The sequence below is a fragment of the Rhipicephalus microplus genome, chromosome 1 (genome assembly GCF_043290135.1).
Source record: "Rhipicephalus microplus isolate Deutch F79 chromosome 1, USDA_Rmic, whole genome shotgun sequence".
In the NCBI taxonomy this organism is placed as follows: Eukaryota; Metazoa; Arthropoda; class Arachnida; order Ixodida; family Ixodidae; genus Rhipicephalus; species Rhipicephalus microplus.
This window is the reverse complement of record NC_134700.1, coordinates 233,478,654-233,496,197: the sequence shown is the minus strand read 5'-3', so window position 1 is coordinate 233,496,197 and position 17,544 is coordinate 233,478,654. Positions and strand designations below refer to the sequence as shown.

The 17,544-nt window shown below is 46.6% G+C and overlaps 2 protein-coding genes across 5 annotated transcripts in view; one reads left to right on the top strand and one right to left on the bottom strand.

Moving 5' to 3' along the window:
* LOC119166429 (elongation factor-like GTPase 1) overlaps positions 1–17,544 on the bottom strand; it is a 409,196-nt gene that overhangs the window by 73,318 nt on the left and 318,334 nt on the right. The gene's annotated exons all lie outside the window — the stretch shown is intronic.
* The window catches only part of LOC142812062 (uncharacterized), a 63,228-nt gene continuing 46,972 nt past the window's right edge, over positions 1,289–17,544 (top strand). Inside the window, exon 1 of the mRNA XM_075891612.1 lies at positions 1,289–1,577. Coding sequence (XP_075747727.1) covers positions 1,530–1,577 — 48 coding nt within the window. The 5' untranslated portion in view covers positions 1,289–1,529. The remainder of the gene's footprint in view (positions 1,578–17,544) is intronic.

Here is a 17,544-nt window from a genome sequence, read left to right as displayed (position 1 = left end):
GTGCCACAACGTTCTATTTTGGGACCTTTAATTTTCGTCTTTATATTAATGACTATCCGGACATCATGGACTTGTGCCACTATGTATTGTACGCAGACAATACAACCAGATCATTACGTGATAAATATGAGTTTATTACTAAATAAGCTAAATATGGCACTTGACCACCTGATGAAATGGTTTAACAACAAGAAACTACTTATTAATCCCTCTAAAACTATTTTTTAAATTTTCGATCCTCATCAAAAACCTTTATTAAACTTTCCTTCCTTATCATTAGGAAATCGTTCTATTCCCATGAATGACTCTGCGGCATTTCTAGGTATGACATTGGACAGCCATTAGAAGTTTCATCTTCACATCAATCATATTAAAAAGAAGTCGGCCTTTGGTATCAGTGCGCTTATCAAGACACGTCAGTATTTTTCACCTTCTGCAATGCTTTCACTGTACTTTGCATTTATTCATTCGCATATTAACTACGGCATAATCGCTCTGGGTAACATGTATCATTGTTATCTTCATTCCATCCAACATATACAAAATCAAGCCATACACATCATAACTTACAGTTGTTCGCGTTCAGATGCCTTTAGCCTGCTTAATGAGCACAAAACTCTATCTGTTAACAAGTTATTTCTGTATAACGTAAGTACAATGTTTTATAAGTTACTTAATTCCCAACTCTCCTTTGAATATATTGAATGTAGCTCGCTCAAGAATACTAACTACGTTAAAGAAAGGAACATCTAAATTCTCTACCATTCATCTTTAGATTAGTTCGCCGTTTGAACTGAAATCTTCGCCCCCATTTTCACTTTTCAAAACATCAACACAATCTTTCCTTTTAACTCCTGATTGCTCACCTTAGTTATGGTGTATAACTTTTTTCCACTTGTCCTGATTTATTTCTGTTTCCCATGTACAATTTTCATTGCCTCTGTCAATTTTGTGATTTATTTATATTTTTATTTCTGTGTGTCGTATTTAACTTTCAATTGCATTGCTCTTTCTATAATATTTTCGCATTGTGACTTTCGTTTAATTGTATAATTCTATTTTTTTCAACTGTTGCATGTTGCTGCTTGTTTTGCCTAGTACTAGTTTATTATTATCACCTGCTAATATTCTGCCAAATGCTTTCAATTCACTTTTGCTGTAGTTTTTAAATAAGGGTCCTGTTTTCAGTATTTATACTCGAGAACCTCATATGTATACAAGTGTTGTGTAATCGATGCTTTGTAACTAAAAAAAAAATGATACTGAAAACTGGATTTTGACATCCTTTTACTACGTGGCTCAGAGATAGTGGTAAAACTATGTGATGTACCACCTTTTAATCCAACACAAGGTAGTAATTTTAAACGCGGGAGTTTTCAGAGGTTATGAGTCGCAAAAACCTCAAACTCGGATAGTTTTTGCTTACAGAGTAGCCTCACGATAATGATGATGTAAAACCAAGATACTCTTCTTACAGCTCTTTCTCTCTTCCTCCCTCTCACTGGCCCAGTGCTTCTAGTAGACGCCTGATGGGAGGCAGTGCAAACGACAAACGAAAGGGCGTGAATACGACTGGCGTGAGTTGAAGTGAAAGACAGGGAAATAGATACTTTGTTAGTACACGCATAATTTTATGAGTATCCAGGAGCTCCGGAAGTATATTCTTAAGTGTGGGGGCGACGTTTGTGGTTATATATATATATATATCAAGCGAGTGTCTTCTGTGGATCCAGTGATAAATAGAAATTGGCTTGAGCGGACAAACGTACGAAAACTTTTATTAATCTATACGTTTCGGCCGGGGTCCGGCATTCGTCAGGGAATACATTGCAAACGTCAACGTGCTGCTTATATACATTGGGGGCCCCCAACACGTGTCTATTTAATAATGTCACATATATGACAGTGACAAACAAATCAACGTGCAAAACAGCACGATGTGATAATGACAGGACTATATCACGGAATGATAATATACGGCGAAGTCTGCGCAGCAATAAAGGGCGTTTTGCACAGTCACGGAAAGGATTAACATGATAACATGGGTCATTATGTACAGCGAATGCATCTAACAACATTGCGTTAAAACAACTCGATGAACTAACAAGAAACATAGGTAAACAACCAGCAACAATGCGTTAAAAGAACTAACAAAAAACAGGTGTAAAGCAACGAGAACAGCAATACGAAGAAAACATAGGTGAATTATGCGGCAATGGTGATTTAAATAAAAAAAAAAGACTTAGGTAAAAGTAGGATACATGGCATTCATGGGAATGAAATGTAACATAATTGTAGGTAACAGGCTGAAAACTGATGAAAGCGGCAGACAAGTGACATGGAGTTTAGCCATGTCCGTGACATAGTAATCCCGTTGCTGAACATGCGCCCCGGAACGTCAGCTTTCCTGCGCTTTCGTTAATGCCGAATGACAGTGCTTTATATTTGTAGAAGAGAAATGATTCGCGTGCTTCTCGTTCGTGGTGAGATTTAAAAACAGATTCTAATATGGTTGCTGTTAGGTTACCGAGTGAATGTCCTGTCGCATTCAGATGCTTAGATAGGGGTGGTTTAGGAAAAGTTGTGACATGCGCCTTGTGGTTATTAAACCGCAGTCTGAATGGTGTCGCTGTCTGGCCTAAGTACTGAAGCTTACAGACTGAGCATTCAAGTAGGCACACCCAGTTACTCGTATCGCAATCGTAATCACCTTTAATTTTCATTCTGAAATTTGACGCCGAACTGTGGGCTGAAATAGAGGTGGTCATGTGTACGCAAACCTTGCAACGTGGTTTGCCACAAGGGTGGCAACCTGAATAGGCAGGATGAGTTAGTACAGATGAAGTCAGCATATTGTGCAAGTTTGTCGACCGGCGATAGACTACACGTGGCGATTCCTAAAATATGTTTTTGAGACGATCGCTCTGCATAAGAATGTTGTGGTGCCTTCGTAGGATGTGGCTAAAGTTTGGTGCTGATGCGGAATGCGTTAATATGAGGTTTGTAGATGGTCGCTGTTGAGCAGGCTTGTTGGAGTGGAGGAGCTCGCTCCTGTCCATTTCATGTTTAATGGCATCGTCAATTATCTGAGGCGGGTACTTTTGTCTTCTTAGCGCATCACTGAGCTTGTCACAATTATCCCTGAAGTCAGATTGCGCGGAGCACAACCTTTTAAAACGGAGCGCCTGGCTGTACGGTATGCTTGTCTTGTTGTGTCTTACGTGGCTACTTTCAAAGTGAAGGTAGCGGTGTCTATCAGTCGGCTTTCTGTAAAGCTTTGACATTAGTTTATCACCTGATATGCATACCGTGATGTCCAGAAAGTTTATGTTTGATGCTGAGTAGACGAGCGAGAAGGAGATTGATGGATGAAAATTGTTAAAGCTTGCCACAAAAGACAAAAGTTCAGTTTCCCCGTGATGCCATATCAAAAAGATATCGTCAATAAAACTCTTATAGTAAAACGGTTTTAGGGCGCACGTGGCAAGAAACCTGTCCCCCAATGTGTCCATGAATATATTGGCGTTATTCGGTCCTATCTTCGTGCCCATCTAGGTGCCACTCGTCTGTACATAGTGGGTTTGATTAAATTGATTAGATTTGTGGGGTTTAACGTCCCAAAACCACCATATGATTATGAGCGACGTCGTAGTGGAGGGCTCCGGAAATTTCGACCACCTGGGGTTCTTTAACGTGCACACAAATCTGAGTACACGGGCCTACAACATTTCCGCCTCCATCGCAAATGCAGCCGCCGCAGCCGGGATTTGAACCCGCGACCTGCGGGTCAGCAGCCGAGTACCTTAGCCACTAGACCACCGCGGCGGGGCTGGGTTTGATTAAATTCAAAGTTGTTTAGTTTCAGAATTAGTTTTAAAAGGGAGGCTAGAGTTGAGCTGTCAATAGCTTTGTCTATAGTGAAGATTCGTCATATGAACGTATTACGGACTGAATGCCGTCGTCATGCGGGATATTCGTGTATAGAGAAGCCACGTCTAGAGTGACTAGTAGCGCTTTGTCGGGTACGTCAAGATCAGCAATGTCACTCAAGAAATGGTTAGTGTCGCGAAGATACGAGAGAAAGGAGGCAGGAATTTCCCTGATAAGAGCGTCAATGTAGCCGGAAAGAGGTTCAGTAACCGTACCAATAGCCGAAACTACTGGGCGAACGGGGTTATTTCGTTTGTGCACCTTCGGTAATAAATAAAACCTTCCTGCAACAGGACTAAGCGGTATTAGTGATGCCATCGCCTTTTTACTGACGCACCCTTTTTGTAAAACTTCCCCAAAGGCCTCAGCAATAATTTGTTTAAAGTCCTCAGTTGGGCCGTGACCGAGCTGCCTATAGTATGCAGTGTCGCCTATAGCTGTCTCAATGCTTCAGTGATATAGTCGAAGGTATTCTTTACCACTACTGCACCGCCTTTGTCAGCGGGCTTAATAACAATGTCTGAACGGTTCTGCAATGTCCTAATGGCCTTCCTTTCATTTGAGGTCAAGTTGTGTTTGAAATAATTTTTCTGGTTATATGCTTCAAGAATATCGTGTTAGACAGCTGAAATCTACATATCAAGGCACTTGTCACGTTGTACCGGTGGTGTCGAATGTTTACTGGATGACACGCTGTTGGATGAGGATCGTTCATGAAAAAATTCGCGTAGCCTTCCGTCTGTCTGTCTGTCTCTCTGTGCGTGTGCGTGCGTGCGTGCGTATGTGTGTGTGTTTGTGTGTGTGTGTGTGTGGACGGCAACAGATATCTCTGTTTTGCTATGATGAGGAAAAAAAAGGAGCTATGACGAGAAAAAAGGACTGGGGGAGGGGACTGCCCCCCCCCTATTTTTTACCCTGTGGGGGCGACGGCCCCCACTGCCTCCTTGGTTCCGGAGCCCCTGCGCAGCGTGTCTATTCCTCTTCATAATTTAAACTTTGTTTAGCGCGCACAGAAAAAGACAAGGACAAGAAAGGTAGATACACATGAGCGCTAATTCGCAACTATTTATTTTTGAAAGTAACTATAAATATATGCGCCAAAGAACTTTCTTGTCCTAGTCTTCTGTGCGCGTTAGAATATTTTATATTATAGACTACACACCATCACGCCCCCCTAACAACTGGTATATAACAGTCAAAATCGAATTTGGAGGAACTTTTTGGAGCAGCAAAATGTTACCTTTAATGCACTAAAATTTAAACTTGGAGCAGGTTACCGGTTAAAAACAGAAATTTTTATCATGAGAGGCCCAATTCGGACCAGTATAAAAAGAATGTGTATGCAGTATAAAAAGAATGTGCATAAAGCAGTATAAAAAGAATGTGTATTAATAGACGAAATAGCTTCTCGTGTTAACACAAGCACGTAGCCATTTCCTGTCACAAAATCAACAAGTTGTATGTTTACGCTCTGTGTCGGGTTGCAGATCGCGAGTACGCTATCTCTATATACGAACACATACTCCCCCCTAATGACCGCTTTAGACTACCATCAGAAACGTAACTTTTTTGACGCTGCATTACAGGCACACATCCCGAGGTCAAGAAAGCTGAGAGAGTTCTTTTTAAAGGGGAGTGAGAATAACAGTGAAGGAAATTAAGAATCACAGGTTCGGTACGAGCTAAGGGGTGGGCAAGCATAGCCTGACGGCGCAGGTCGAATTGTCGCGCGCGAGCATCCACCGCACATCTCTCATGGCTGGCAGGAAAGCCCGTGTGCCAGCCGTCCTAGCTAGTATCAACCCGCTTCGCCGCATCGAGGCAAATGTGTCTCACGGAGAAGCATACTGGTAGACATTAATTACTTTCCTCGCGTTTTTTTTTTTTTAGGGGCGAAGCTCCTTATGGCATGGCTTGGGCGTCCCTCGTATGTAACCACCAGTGGCACATACCCGAAATAGGTATAACACTTGACCTCCAAGGTGGTGCCAGTGAGAGATTTCTTCTGTGCGTTGTTTAACAATAAAAAATAGTGCTCAATGTACATGCCAATGGCTGCTAATGGGGAATAAGAGACATGAGCATTCGGCTTTTAGTCAACGCGCACGCTGCGATCCCCATTAGCAGCCATTGGCATGTACATTGAGCACTATCGGACAAGAAAGGGATGCTACATTATACTCGCTAGGTGTAACCTCCTTAGCTTTAGAAAGGTTTAGCGAGCGTTGAGCCGCAGTGCCATGAATACAATGAACTTGTATATACCATGAATGAACTCAAGGTGGTTAAAAATGAGAAGTAGACACGAAGCGCAAGCCGTAAGAAAGTAAAAGCCGAATTCTCCTGTCTCTCATTTCTCATTAGCAGCCATTGCATGTAAATTGAGCCCTATCTGACAGGGAAAGGTTGCTACGTTATACTCGCTGGGCGTAACCTCCTTGGTTTTCGAAAGGTTTAGCGAGCGTTTGGTCGCAGTGCCATGAATACAGTGAACTAGAATATACCATGAACTCGAGGTGGTTAAAGGTGGGAAGTGGACCCAAAGCGCAGGCCGTAAGAAAGTGTGCGTGTGCCACCTCTCGTTTAGTCCTTGGAATGTCCGCTGGATGGCGGTGCTTCTATATGGGGAATATATGATAAAAAGATGCGAGATGGCGGGACTTGGAGTGTTGAATAGATGAACGAACGGACACACAAACAGATGCATGGATGGACGCATGAACGGACGCAGGGGCGGATGCACGAAAGAACGCAGGGACGGGCGCACAAACAGACGCATGGACGGTCACACAGATGGACGCATGGACGGACGAATGCTTCGCCCCACTCTCCATCATTCACTCCGTGGATATGCTGCCATTTTTTTTTTTGAGCTTCCCGAGCTTGTCTTAAATCATACGAAGTGTCTCGTGGTGAAGCGAATGACTGTTTAAAACCACTGATACCAGCTACGCGCCAGCACTTAGAAAAAAAAAAGAAAAATAGGAGAGAAACATTTACACTGAAGTAGTGACACTGACGACTGGCCATGAATTTGCCACAACTGCACCGATCGGAAATTGCAGTCATTCTTACCACTGTCATAAACAGGGAGTTCCCATCATTGACCAATAAAGAAGTATTCTCACGAATGACAAGCTTCTTGAGTTTAGCACTCGATAATTTTTTTTCCCGCGCAGAATGTCCGACGTGCTGCAACACTTATTGCAGTTTGTATTGCCCAGTTGGCGATTCCCGTTTTCTATAGATAGTGCAATGAGAAGAACTGGACTTGAAAAAAAAAAAACAAAAAACGCCAGGTTTGCGCGAAAGGCGCAGCACAGTCACAGCGAAAGCTAAAAGAGCGGCCTTTCAGAACCTTTTCAAAACACTCATTGGGTAACTACTGCAATCACACTTGCTTTATACCCACTAGGGCATTACTAATAAACCCGTGGTTAGTAGGCCGGCATTCGCTATGCTGTTTTCGACATTCCTCTGAGAAGCCTGGTATCCGCTAAACCCTTGCAAGGAATTTCGTGTTCATCGACAAGACTGAGGTTAGGTGCAAACTTGAAACATCACGCGTCGGGCCTCGCCGCTGTCACACGCCAGCCTTTCTCAGACGACTAAGGCCACCTGTTGTCCGTTGCGAGACACTGGCAACAGCGCGCGCGACTTTCGAAAGCGTCGCGTTGTTCCGCATTCAGCATCCGGTGGTATAGGAGAACCATTTTGAACAGAAAAGCTTGTTATGCTTTGAAACTGTTGCTCGTGAACTTTATTAACGGTTGGGAAACCGCTCTTGACATTTAGACGGAAACATGTGCACCTTTGTATGAGAGTTGAAGCTACGTTTTGTGGTTCTTGCGATGTATAGAACCACGCGACATGATCATGAGACACGCCTTCTTTGACGTGCACTTATATACAATTATAAGCGCGCGTTCTTGCATTCCGCCCTCATCGAAATTCAGCCGCTCTTGTGAGGAATCGAATTTACGTCATCGATCTCAGCAGCGCAAAACGCAACCACAGCACTTGGCCCAAAGTACGCAATATCTTCGTAACACAGCATCGTTTAGAAAAACAAAACCAAAATGCGAACACGCGATGCGAATAAATGTCGTCGCCGTCGTATTCACAATAATTTAGCGAGCTGAGCCAATAATCATGCATCGTTCCTCGTTATCGCCCTTTCAGCGGAAGGCGCAGCACGGTCACAGTGAAAGCTAGAAGAGCGGCCTTTCAGAGCATTTTCTAAACACTAATTGGGTAACTGCTGCAAGCACACTTGCTTGATGCCCACTGCGGCATTAATAATAAAAAAATTATTACGGTAGTAGGCCGGCATTCACTATTATAGTTTTAGTCATTCTTCTGAAAAGCATGGTATGCGCTAAAGTATTGCGAGGAATTTTGAGCCAATTGTTAATGCAGCGGCTGACGACGATGAGGAATGCTGCCTGAAGAGGGTATGTACCCATTGATTGAAATGTGGGGTTTAACGCCCCAAAACCACCATATGATTATGAGAGACGCCGTAGTGAAGGACTCAGAAAATTTCGACCACCTGGGGTTCTTTAACTTGCGCCCAAATCTGAGCACCCGGGCCTACAACATTTTCGCCTCCATCGGAAATGCAGCCGCCGCAGCCGGGATTCAATCCCGCGATCTGCGGGTCAGCAGCCGAGTACCTTAGCCACTAGAACATCGTGGCGGGGCGGGTATGCGCCACAGTTAATAGCTGCACAAGAACAAGCTTCTGTATTGAGTTCGAGCACTGGACGACCCACTCGTTACGCTATTCGCATTGTGCGACGACTGCTTGTTCTTTCGCTGGTTTAAAAAAAAGTTTCGTAAGTCTTATTAACGCGATTCCTTTCCCGACATCAAGCCTGCCTAAGGCAAGTTTGGCAACAAGTCCCAAGCACTGGCATGGCTCAGTGGTAGAATACCGTGTTGGCACCCATCGGACCGGGGTTCGAGCCCCACTGTGTCATTAGCGATGTGGTTAAGGGCACCGGCGGCGGCACCGGATAACAGCTTTCGCTGTAAGAGACTGTGAATATCGTTCCCTAAGAATGTGCATTTCCCGATAACACTACACACGCAAGAGAGAGGGAGTGAGAGAGAGACATGGTATGATCAGTGGAATGCTCAAGGGTTTTTGCCCGAACACACTTTGAAATATACAATGTCCTTTAATTGTTTTTCAGAAAGACCGTCACTTTTAGGTTGGCTTAAGAAACTGAAGCATTTCCCCAGCACCCGTGACCCGTATACCATTTCTCTTGTGTAAATACGGTCCTTACTTTAAAGCTTTTATAGCGATGCACTAAAACAAAGTCGTTCAATTATTCTTCATCAACTTTATTGCTCTACCTCATGGCCAACGAAATTGTGCGAAAAACGTCTTTCATCCTTGTTTCATTCTCTTCTTTCGTGTAAATAATGCCGTATGCCTTGCTCACCCAGCTCATACTTCTCGTTCACGGTGTGTAATAAAAAAGCAATAATCAGCAAGAAATAATAAACAAATAAACTTCCCTTCCCCGAGTACACAAAGAGAGGCGACCGCTTTTGTCTGTCGCCTTCTTACGTCCCTACCTTCACCACACGAGAACAGCTCCTGCCAAAATAAAAGTGGTGACGCAAAATAGTGAGTGATTAAAAAAAATTGGCAGATTCCACGTACAATAGGATTCGATGATATGCGAAGCACGTACGAATGAGAAAAGCTGATACGTCATTTTAAAATCAGTACAACATTACGAGGTGAAAATAAATGATGCCGTACATGACTTCCGTGTAGTGATTAACGTGTTTGATTGTGTCGGTGACCTTCGTCATCTATTCACATCACCTGATACGAAACTTAGTATATGTGGAGCTAGCGAAACGGCCGCGAGCACGCTATGAGCGTGCTATGTTGTTATGTTCTTACATGACACCCGTGTCATGATTATCATGTTTGCACGAGTCATATACTTTCGTCATCCATTGACGTCACTTCACGCCAAATTTGGTATATATGGAGCTGGCAAAACGGCCGCGAGCGCATCATGAAGGGCCCAATATACTCCAATGTAGCGTTGACGCGCGTGCACGCCGGGCAGTGACGCTACGTTAGCAAAACGCGAGCACTCTATAGTCTAACGCCAGGCGCGACCGGCGCGACCAGCGTCCGTCGGCGTGGCCCGACGGGAACCAGTGCGAAATGCGATATGCTGCATTTCGCGCCGATGCGTTACCCAGACAACACTGCGTCTCCCTCTTTTCGTGACGGAGGGACGCCGGACGCGCTGAAACGCGCATGCGTCAAAACAGAGCTGCGCGCCGCGCGCCTGCGAGTATACGGCAGGACCGGCACCTGGCGTCGCAACGCTGGCGTGACGCGTCGAAATGAACGCCGGCGAGCACGCGCACCGCGTCACGTCGAAATGTATTGGCACCTTGACTGTGGCATGTAGTCATGTTCTCACATGACACGCATGATTATGAAGTTTGCACCAGTCAAATACCTTCGTCATCCATTGACGTCACGCAATACCGATTTTGGCATATGTGAAGCTAGCAAAACGGCCGCGAGCGCATCATGAGTGTGGCATGTAGTCATGTTGTTACATGACACACATCTTGTAATAATTATCTTTGTGTCATTTACCTACTTCGTCCGTTCGCGTCGCGTAATACCGAGTTTCATACATGTGAAGCAAGCGAAACGGCTACGAGCACATCATGAGCGTAGCTTGTAGTCATGTTGTAACATGACACGTATCTCAAGTTTATTATGTTTGCACCAGCATCGTACCTTCGTCATCCATTCACGTACAGTAATACCAAATTAAGTATATGTGACGCTAGCGAAACAACCGCGAGCGCATCATGAGCTTGGCATGTAGTCATGTTGTTAAATGGCATGGATGTCATCATTTTCATGTTAGGGTTTGTCGCTTGTGTTTTCCATGCAAGAATATCATACCATACCAGTTTTGTAACATGTCCTGTGAACGAAACTACCGAAAGAGCTGCAGGACCATGAAATGTAAATCATGACATTCATGACATCCGTGTCATGATTTTCATGTTATGGCTAGTCAAATATGTTCTTCATACAGTCATGTTATGCCATACCAAGTTTGGTAGCGATAGCATTATCGAAACGGCCAGGAGAGCTAAAAGTCGTAGGCGGATAGATAGATAGATAGATAGATAGATAGATAGATAGATAGATAGATAGATAGATAGATAGATCCGCTCAAAGTCACCGCAGTTCACTAAGAATTGCTTCGCATGTTAAAAACTTCCACATACAACTTCGAAGCGGGTATAGGGTTTACAGGACAGCCCTAGCCATTCTCTCTGGTAATCCGCCATCTCAACTTGTTGTGCGAATCAGGATACCTGCTCACTCAGGCCTAATTGGTAATGAGGTGACCCACGGAAGCTTCGAGATTTCACGATACGAGCGCAAGCGCTCGCTTATAGCGGATGCCTAATAAACCAACGATTTCTTTACGGCACGGATAATTCTAATGAAATATTACATACGACATTTGCGGGCACTACTGTCTCGGTCACCGAACTCTACCGCCCTTTTGCGTCAGTCCTCCCGCAGGCGTGAGGTCCTCTGGCGTCAACTACAAACCCAAACTTTTCTCTCCCCTACCTTACGCCACAAAATGTATCCCGGAATTCACCCTGATTCGGACTGCAAGTTTTGTACTGTCAGGAAAGTGGACCTCAACCACACTATATGGCTGCAGTGTTGAAATCACTCCCTTCTCCCTAGCCTTCGCAAACAAGTATTCAGGAGCTGTGGTAGCGAGAGCATGCGACGGACGCGAATCACATCGGCTCCGGCTCAGGTTCATTTTCAAGAAGAATTTCTTCCTGGCGACCTGTTGCAATGATAGGAGCTTGTTTCTAGCATCACCACTGTCAAGCCTATGCCGGACTTCAACCTGTGAGTGCGCTTTTAAAAGTCTTATGTTGAATTCCAATGGCGGAGTCGGTGCAGCCGACCGACTTCGCGAGCGAGCACTCGACTCCGGCGTAGAGCAAATCCTCCAAATCCGCCATCGGAACACAACCCGCCCTGCTGGAGCAAGGCGGAAGCTGCCGCGTTACCCAGGATACCTTGCGCGTGGTCTTTTCCGCTGTCTGTTTCCCACGTGGTTTACCAGCATCGCCGCCTTGTTCGTTTGCTTGTTTAGCGCTATTCACCTGTGTGGAATGGATATCACGCCAAGCGTGCAACAGCTATTGTCCACGACGTCTGCTGTCGCTATCGAGTAGCAGAAGCATTGCCGCACGCTGTTGCGACCGGGGTTTCCAGACACCGGAGGTCCGGGATGAAGTTGTCGAGGCAGGAGGAAGAGAGACTTGAAGAGGGTTTATTTACAATATATACATTGCGAACTCCCTACACGGTGAGCCCTCAAACGTGGCAGGCCTCTACATGACTCCTAACATAGCGCTCCATGGTGCTTGGTTCTACATGGTTCTGCTCGGTTCTGCTCTGTTCTGCCTGGTTCTCTTCTCGAAAAAAAGCACACCGAATGAGCCGTGGGGGCTCATTATAAAGGGTCTGTCCTCCCCAGATCCCTAGATCGGGGACCGCGTACAGAGGGCACCGTCCAACCACGGATCACACATTACCCGCGAGGGTGACGAGCACGCACGGTCCACGTGAACGTTCAAAATTGAAGCGTGGTCACTGCACGGCCATGTGGCACGAACGTGGCTCCTCCTCGTCAAGGGGTGTCGCTGGGCGAGGGGTCTGAAGTTGATGACTGCATCCATCGAAAGGGCCGCCGTAAACAAGCTTCAAATGGTCGCCGAACGACTCGTTCAATTAGCGGGACGATTTCCGGCCGCCGCCGCCGCCGTCATCTTCCAAAGAAGAAGCTGCACTTGTGGTCTCCCGAACTGCTCACGGTGTCGTGGCGGCAAGACGCCGCACCCTCCGGCCAGGGGGGAACAATACATGGCGGACACAGGCCGCCAACCCGTTTGGCGACTAAAAAGGAACATCAAAAGGAACGCCGATCCATTGTCAGACCTGGCGCCGGTCCTAACAGTAGGCAGCCGGTCGTTCGGTTACTTGTTTGAAGATTAAAGGAGCGCCGCTCCCTCTTCAGCTCCGGCGCCGGTCACAACAGCTCGTCCGCCGGCGGGAGAAGCGACCTGAGGGTGACCAGCTGCACAGGTTGCTCGAAGTGTCGCTGTGTAGTGCTGTCTTCCAGGCCACTGCTGATGACGCTCAGCCAAGGACTCTTTCCCTCTCGTTCCTTGTGGCTCCCCTCTGGGAAAAGCATTCATACACACCACCACAGGCACGGGAGAGCACCCTGCCCGCACTGAGACACGTCGAGTCCGACAAATTATCCAAAAGCAACCTTACTTAAGCAGTATTACCAAACACAAAGCAGCAATCGGGACGTTTCTCTGAGGTTTCACCAAAACTCCTAATCCCGATCCGATAATAATCTTCCCATCAAACTGCTTTCAAGAAAACTAATTGTCAAGTGATGCGCTCACCGTGGCATACCCGAGTGCTTGCGTGAGTAATCCGCCGTAACCCACCAGGTATCATACTCATAAAATGAAGCATTTTACTTCACGCTATCTTTTAGTTCCCGAAATTTAGTGCCGCCAAAGCCAGTCGTCAATTCCTTTTGAGAAGACGAAAGCATAACTGCCGTGCTGCACCTGCATTAGGAACATCTTTATTATACATCCGCAAACGCACATCACAGTGCTCCTGCCTGGAGGAGATACCACCTAACCGTTCCCTTGCTGTTGCCACTTTCACAAAGCATACATATAAACTCACGAGCTAGCTTTTCTTACACACCGGACACATGCGAACAAAACATTAAATGAACAAAAAAAAAATTTCGCATGAATCCTGAAAAATCTCGCAAGCAATAACTTTGCGTCTCTACGCTCAGTCATAATTAGTTCATAACGTTGCTCCTGCTCATTTACACGTATCTACCATGACGCAGGCTCCTATGCGTGTCGTTTATGCAATCGCACAACGCTTACCTTAGCTAAACGTACAACGCCCAAGAAATGAACAAAACCAAAAAATGTGTTACCTAAACACTATTTGGTAGACGAGATTCTTAAAAAACACATTAAAATCCAAAACAACTTAAACAGTCAAAAGCAAATTTCAAAACAAAATAAATCCACTAATGACCATCGTCAAAAGCTCACGGATGTCTACTCCTTTTTGGGACTAACGCGCGGTGTCGCGTCCTGTGGGTCTTTCTAGGCGAACGGGAAATGGAACAATGGCAAAACCCATTCGCTTCGCCTCCGACCCCCGCAAAGCTCTGCGCTGACAACCTGCGTTCTTACTCTCGCTGAGTACCTCGCACTCCCGCAGTCCATCAAACATGCCGTCGATAGAGCGACGAAAGGGTCTGCCTTTCTACCCAACGTGCTTTTTTTTTTTTTTTCGTTTTGTCCGGCGGCTCGGACGCATACAAACCAACTCCAGTGCCGATGACAAACGCCTAATTCTGTACGCTCTAATGCGTGTCACTATCCTTCCAATAGATCTATACAACGCATATAGGCTACCAAAATGATAGAGCGCTAACGAAAACAAAGTACAAACGAGTTATTTACAAAATCACAAAAACAAACAAAATGTTCCTTTCAACAGTCCCGAGTCGACGTTTTCCGAGAGGCTAACAGCTGTTCGCAACAACTCTGAGTCGAACTCGCGGTGGTCGCGCCCGGAACGATTTTCTCGAGAAGCGGGGTCTACAACACGCGTCAATCGCCCTGCTACCGAACCCCGCGACGTTCCTCGAAGCCGACTTGCTGTCGCTTCCTGCCCCTCGAAAACCACCGACTCTTTTGCCCCGCACCCCGTCCAATGCACCGCGAGAACAACGGAAGGGTCTCTTGCCCTTCGACCACTTACGCACACAATGCGCTTCTCTTTTCTTTGTTCTCTGGCCGCTTGGACGCTTGCGATACGGCAACTTTCTTGAAATTTCGCTCCGCCATTTGAATACATTCCTCAAACGCGTCGCGATTTTTGCCTGCCTGTTTTTACGGCGCTTTCTCCGTTTTGCACGTCTCTTGGTGCCGTCTACGGAGCCTTTCGCCCATCTCTGATGCTCACCAGCACCCACATGCTCATCTGATTTTTCGCGCGGACTGTCTGGATAATTGCCTAGCAATCTATCCTTCAAACACTGCCGCGTACGATGCGCTTTTCTTTTCCGGCGGTTCGGACGCATACGATACAGACCCGTCAGAGATGACAACGGCACTTTTCTCGCGATTTTACCACGCCGTTTGAAACCCTTACTCAAACGCGTTGTGCTCATCTCGAGCTTTGCCTTTTTGTTGCCCTTCGGACGCTTTCTCCCCTGTGCACGCTTCTTTGTGCGGACCTGGGAGCCTTTCGTCCTACTCTGACGTTCTTCATCACCGATATGCTCCTCCGCCATCTCGCGCGCCCAGTCCTGATGATTGCCTATCAGTTCATCGTTAGACCGCGGCCGCGTAGATTGCGCACTTCTGTTCCTTACTCTCCGGCCGCTCAGACGCATGCGATTTAAGCCAGTCAGAGAAGACAACGGGCCTTTTCTCGCAAATCCGCCACGCCGTTTGAAGGTCCTCGTCAAACGCGCCGCGCTGATCGCGAGCCTTGCCGCGCTTCTGTTTTTCGGACGCTTTCTCCGTTTGGCACATTCCTTGGTGCCAAACCTGGAGCCTTTCGTCCGCCTCTGACGCTCATCAACATGGTCTACAGGGCTGCAAGGTTCGATGGAACACTCTGTTAATCTTAACTTCGTTTCCACCACCACGGAACCCTCACACCCTGCTGTGACCGCGAGCTCTTTTCCCTCAGAATGGGTTAAAACCTGTTCCATTCCCTTACAGGCACTAGCCTTCTCTTTGGCCTCAAACGGCACCGCCGCTATATCTACAGATATCAGACCCGCAGCACTCTCTTCGGCCCTAAACGGCACCGCTGCTGAAACGCACCGTTCGTGCGGTACATCTGCAAATTTCTGACCTGTAGCCCTCTCTTCGGCCTTAATCGGCACCGCCGCTACGTCGCACCGTTCGTGCACTTCATCTACAGATGTCTGACCTGTAGCCTTCGCTTCGGTCTTAAATGGCACCGCCGCTACATCGCACCGTTCGTGCGCTACATCTATGGATTGACCACTCTGCTGCAATGCCACCAATTCACAATTAAGCCTTTCTATCTCTTCATCTAATTCCTGCATCCTTTTTATATGTTCTTCATGCCTGCGCTCAGCTTCCAATTCCTCCTGGCGCCATCTTTCCTTTCTTTGCGCCCTTTGTACTTCCTCCTCCTGGTCCAATAAGTACATATTCCCGAAGTGCTCGATTTCCTCATTGTCACTATTGCTTTCGAGAATCACTTCGCGGAGTTTAGAAGCAGGCATATCATCATTAAAATCTAGCTCCAGATCCCAACACAGGTTCAGCAGGTTCTCTCTTGTCAATCTCGTAAGATCCATGGCGACTACTTTGCTTTGGCTCAGCTGTGACAAAACACAAACCCACCAGCGTTTCAATTCTGGGTCTAGAGAAATTGAAGCCTGGCAAATCTCACAGCGGAGACCACAAGCTTAAGCACCCAAGTAGCACTACGTGGCCAACATCCCTCTCTACTTTTTCTTGTTAATTTTTCACTCCTGCTTTTTACAACATCCTAAAATTTAACCCGCAACGTACCCTTAGAAATTTTGAAACATTTACCACTTGTTCCTATTGAATCATCTAAGCTTTCCTGCTTTAGCGTACTTGCTCAGATAATCATCCAGTGCTGCCCTGTGCTGAGATAACAACCACAGTGGCCAGGCAGTTGTTGGTTATATCTATCTTTTAACGAATCTAGGCTAAAAGACTCGATATATCTCAAGCACAAAGCCAGGCACTCACCCCATTACGTGCGGTGGTGGTACGCTGCTTCGATCCCGCCGAGTTCCAGGGCTTTCGGCTGGCCTCCGGTACATGTCGCTCTCCGTCGCAGACTCGTATCCCACCGCTGCCACCAGTTGTTGCGACCGGGGTTTCCAGACACCGGAGGTCCGGGATGAAGTTGTCGAGGCAGGAGGAAGAGAGACTTGAAGAGGGTTTATTTACAATATATACATTGCGAACTCCCTACACGGTGAGCCCTCAAACGTGGCAGGCCTCTACATGACTCCTAACATAGCGCTCCATGGTGCTTGGTTCTACATGGTTCTGCTCGGTTCTGCTCTGTTCTGCCTGGTTCTCTTCTCGAAAAAAAGCACACCGAATGAGCCGTGGGGGCTCATTATAAAGGGTCTGTCCTCCCCAGATCCCTAGATCGGGGACCGCGTACAGAGGGCACCGTCCAACCACGGATCACACATTACCCGCGAGGGTGACGAGCACGCACGGTCCACGTGAACGTTCAAAATTGAAGCGTGGTCACTGCACGGCCATGTGGCACGAACGTGGCTCCTCCTCGTCAAGGGGTGTCGCTGGGCGAGGGGTCTGAAGTTGATGACTGCATCCATCGAAAGGGCCGCCGTAAACAAGCTTCAAATGGTCGCCGAACGACTCGTTCAATTAGCGGGACGATTTCCGGCCGCC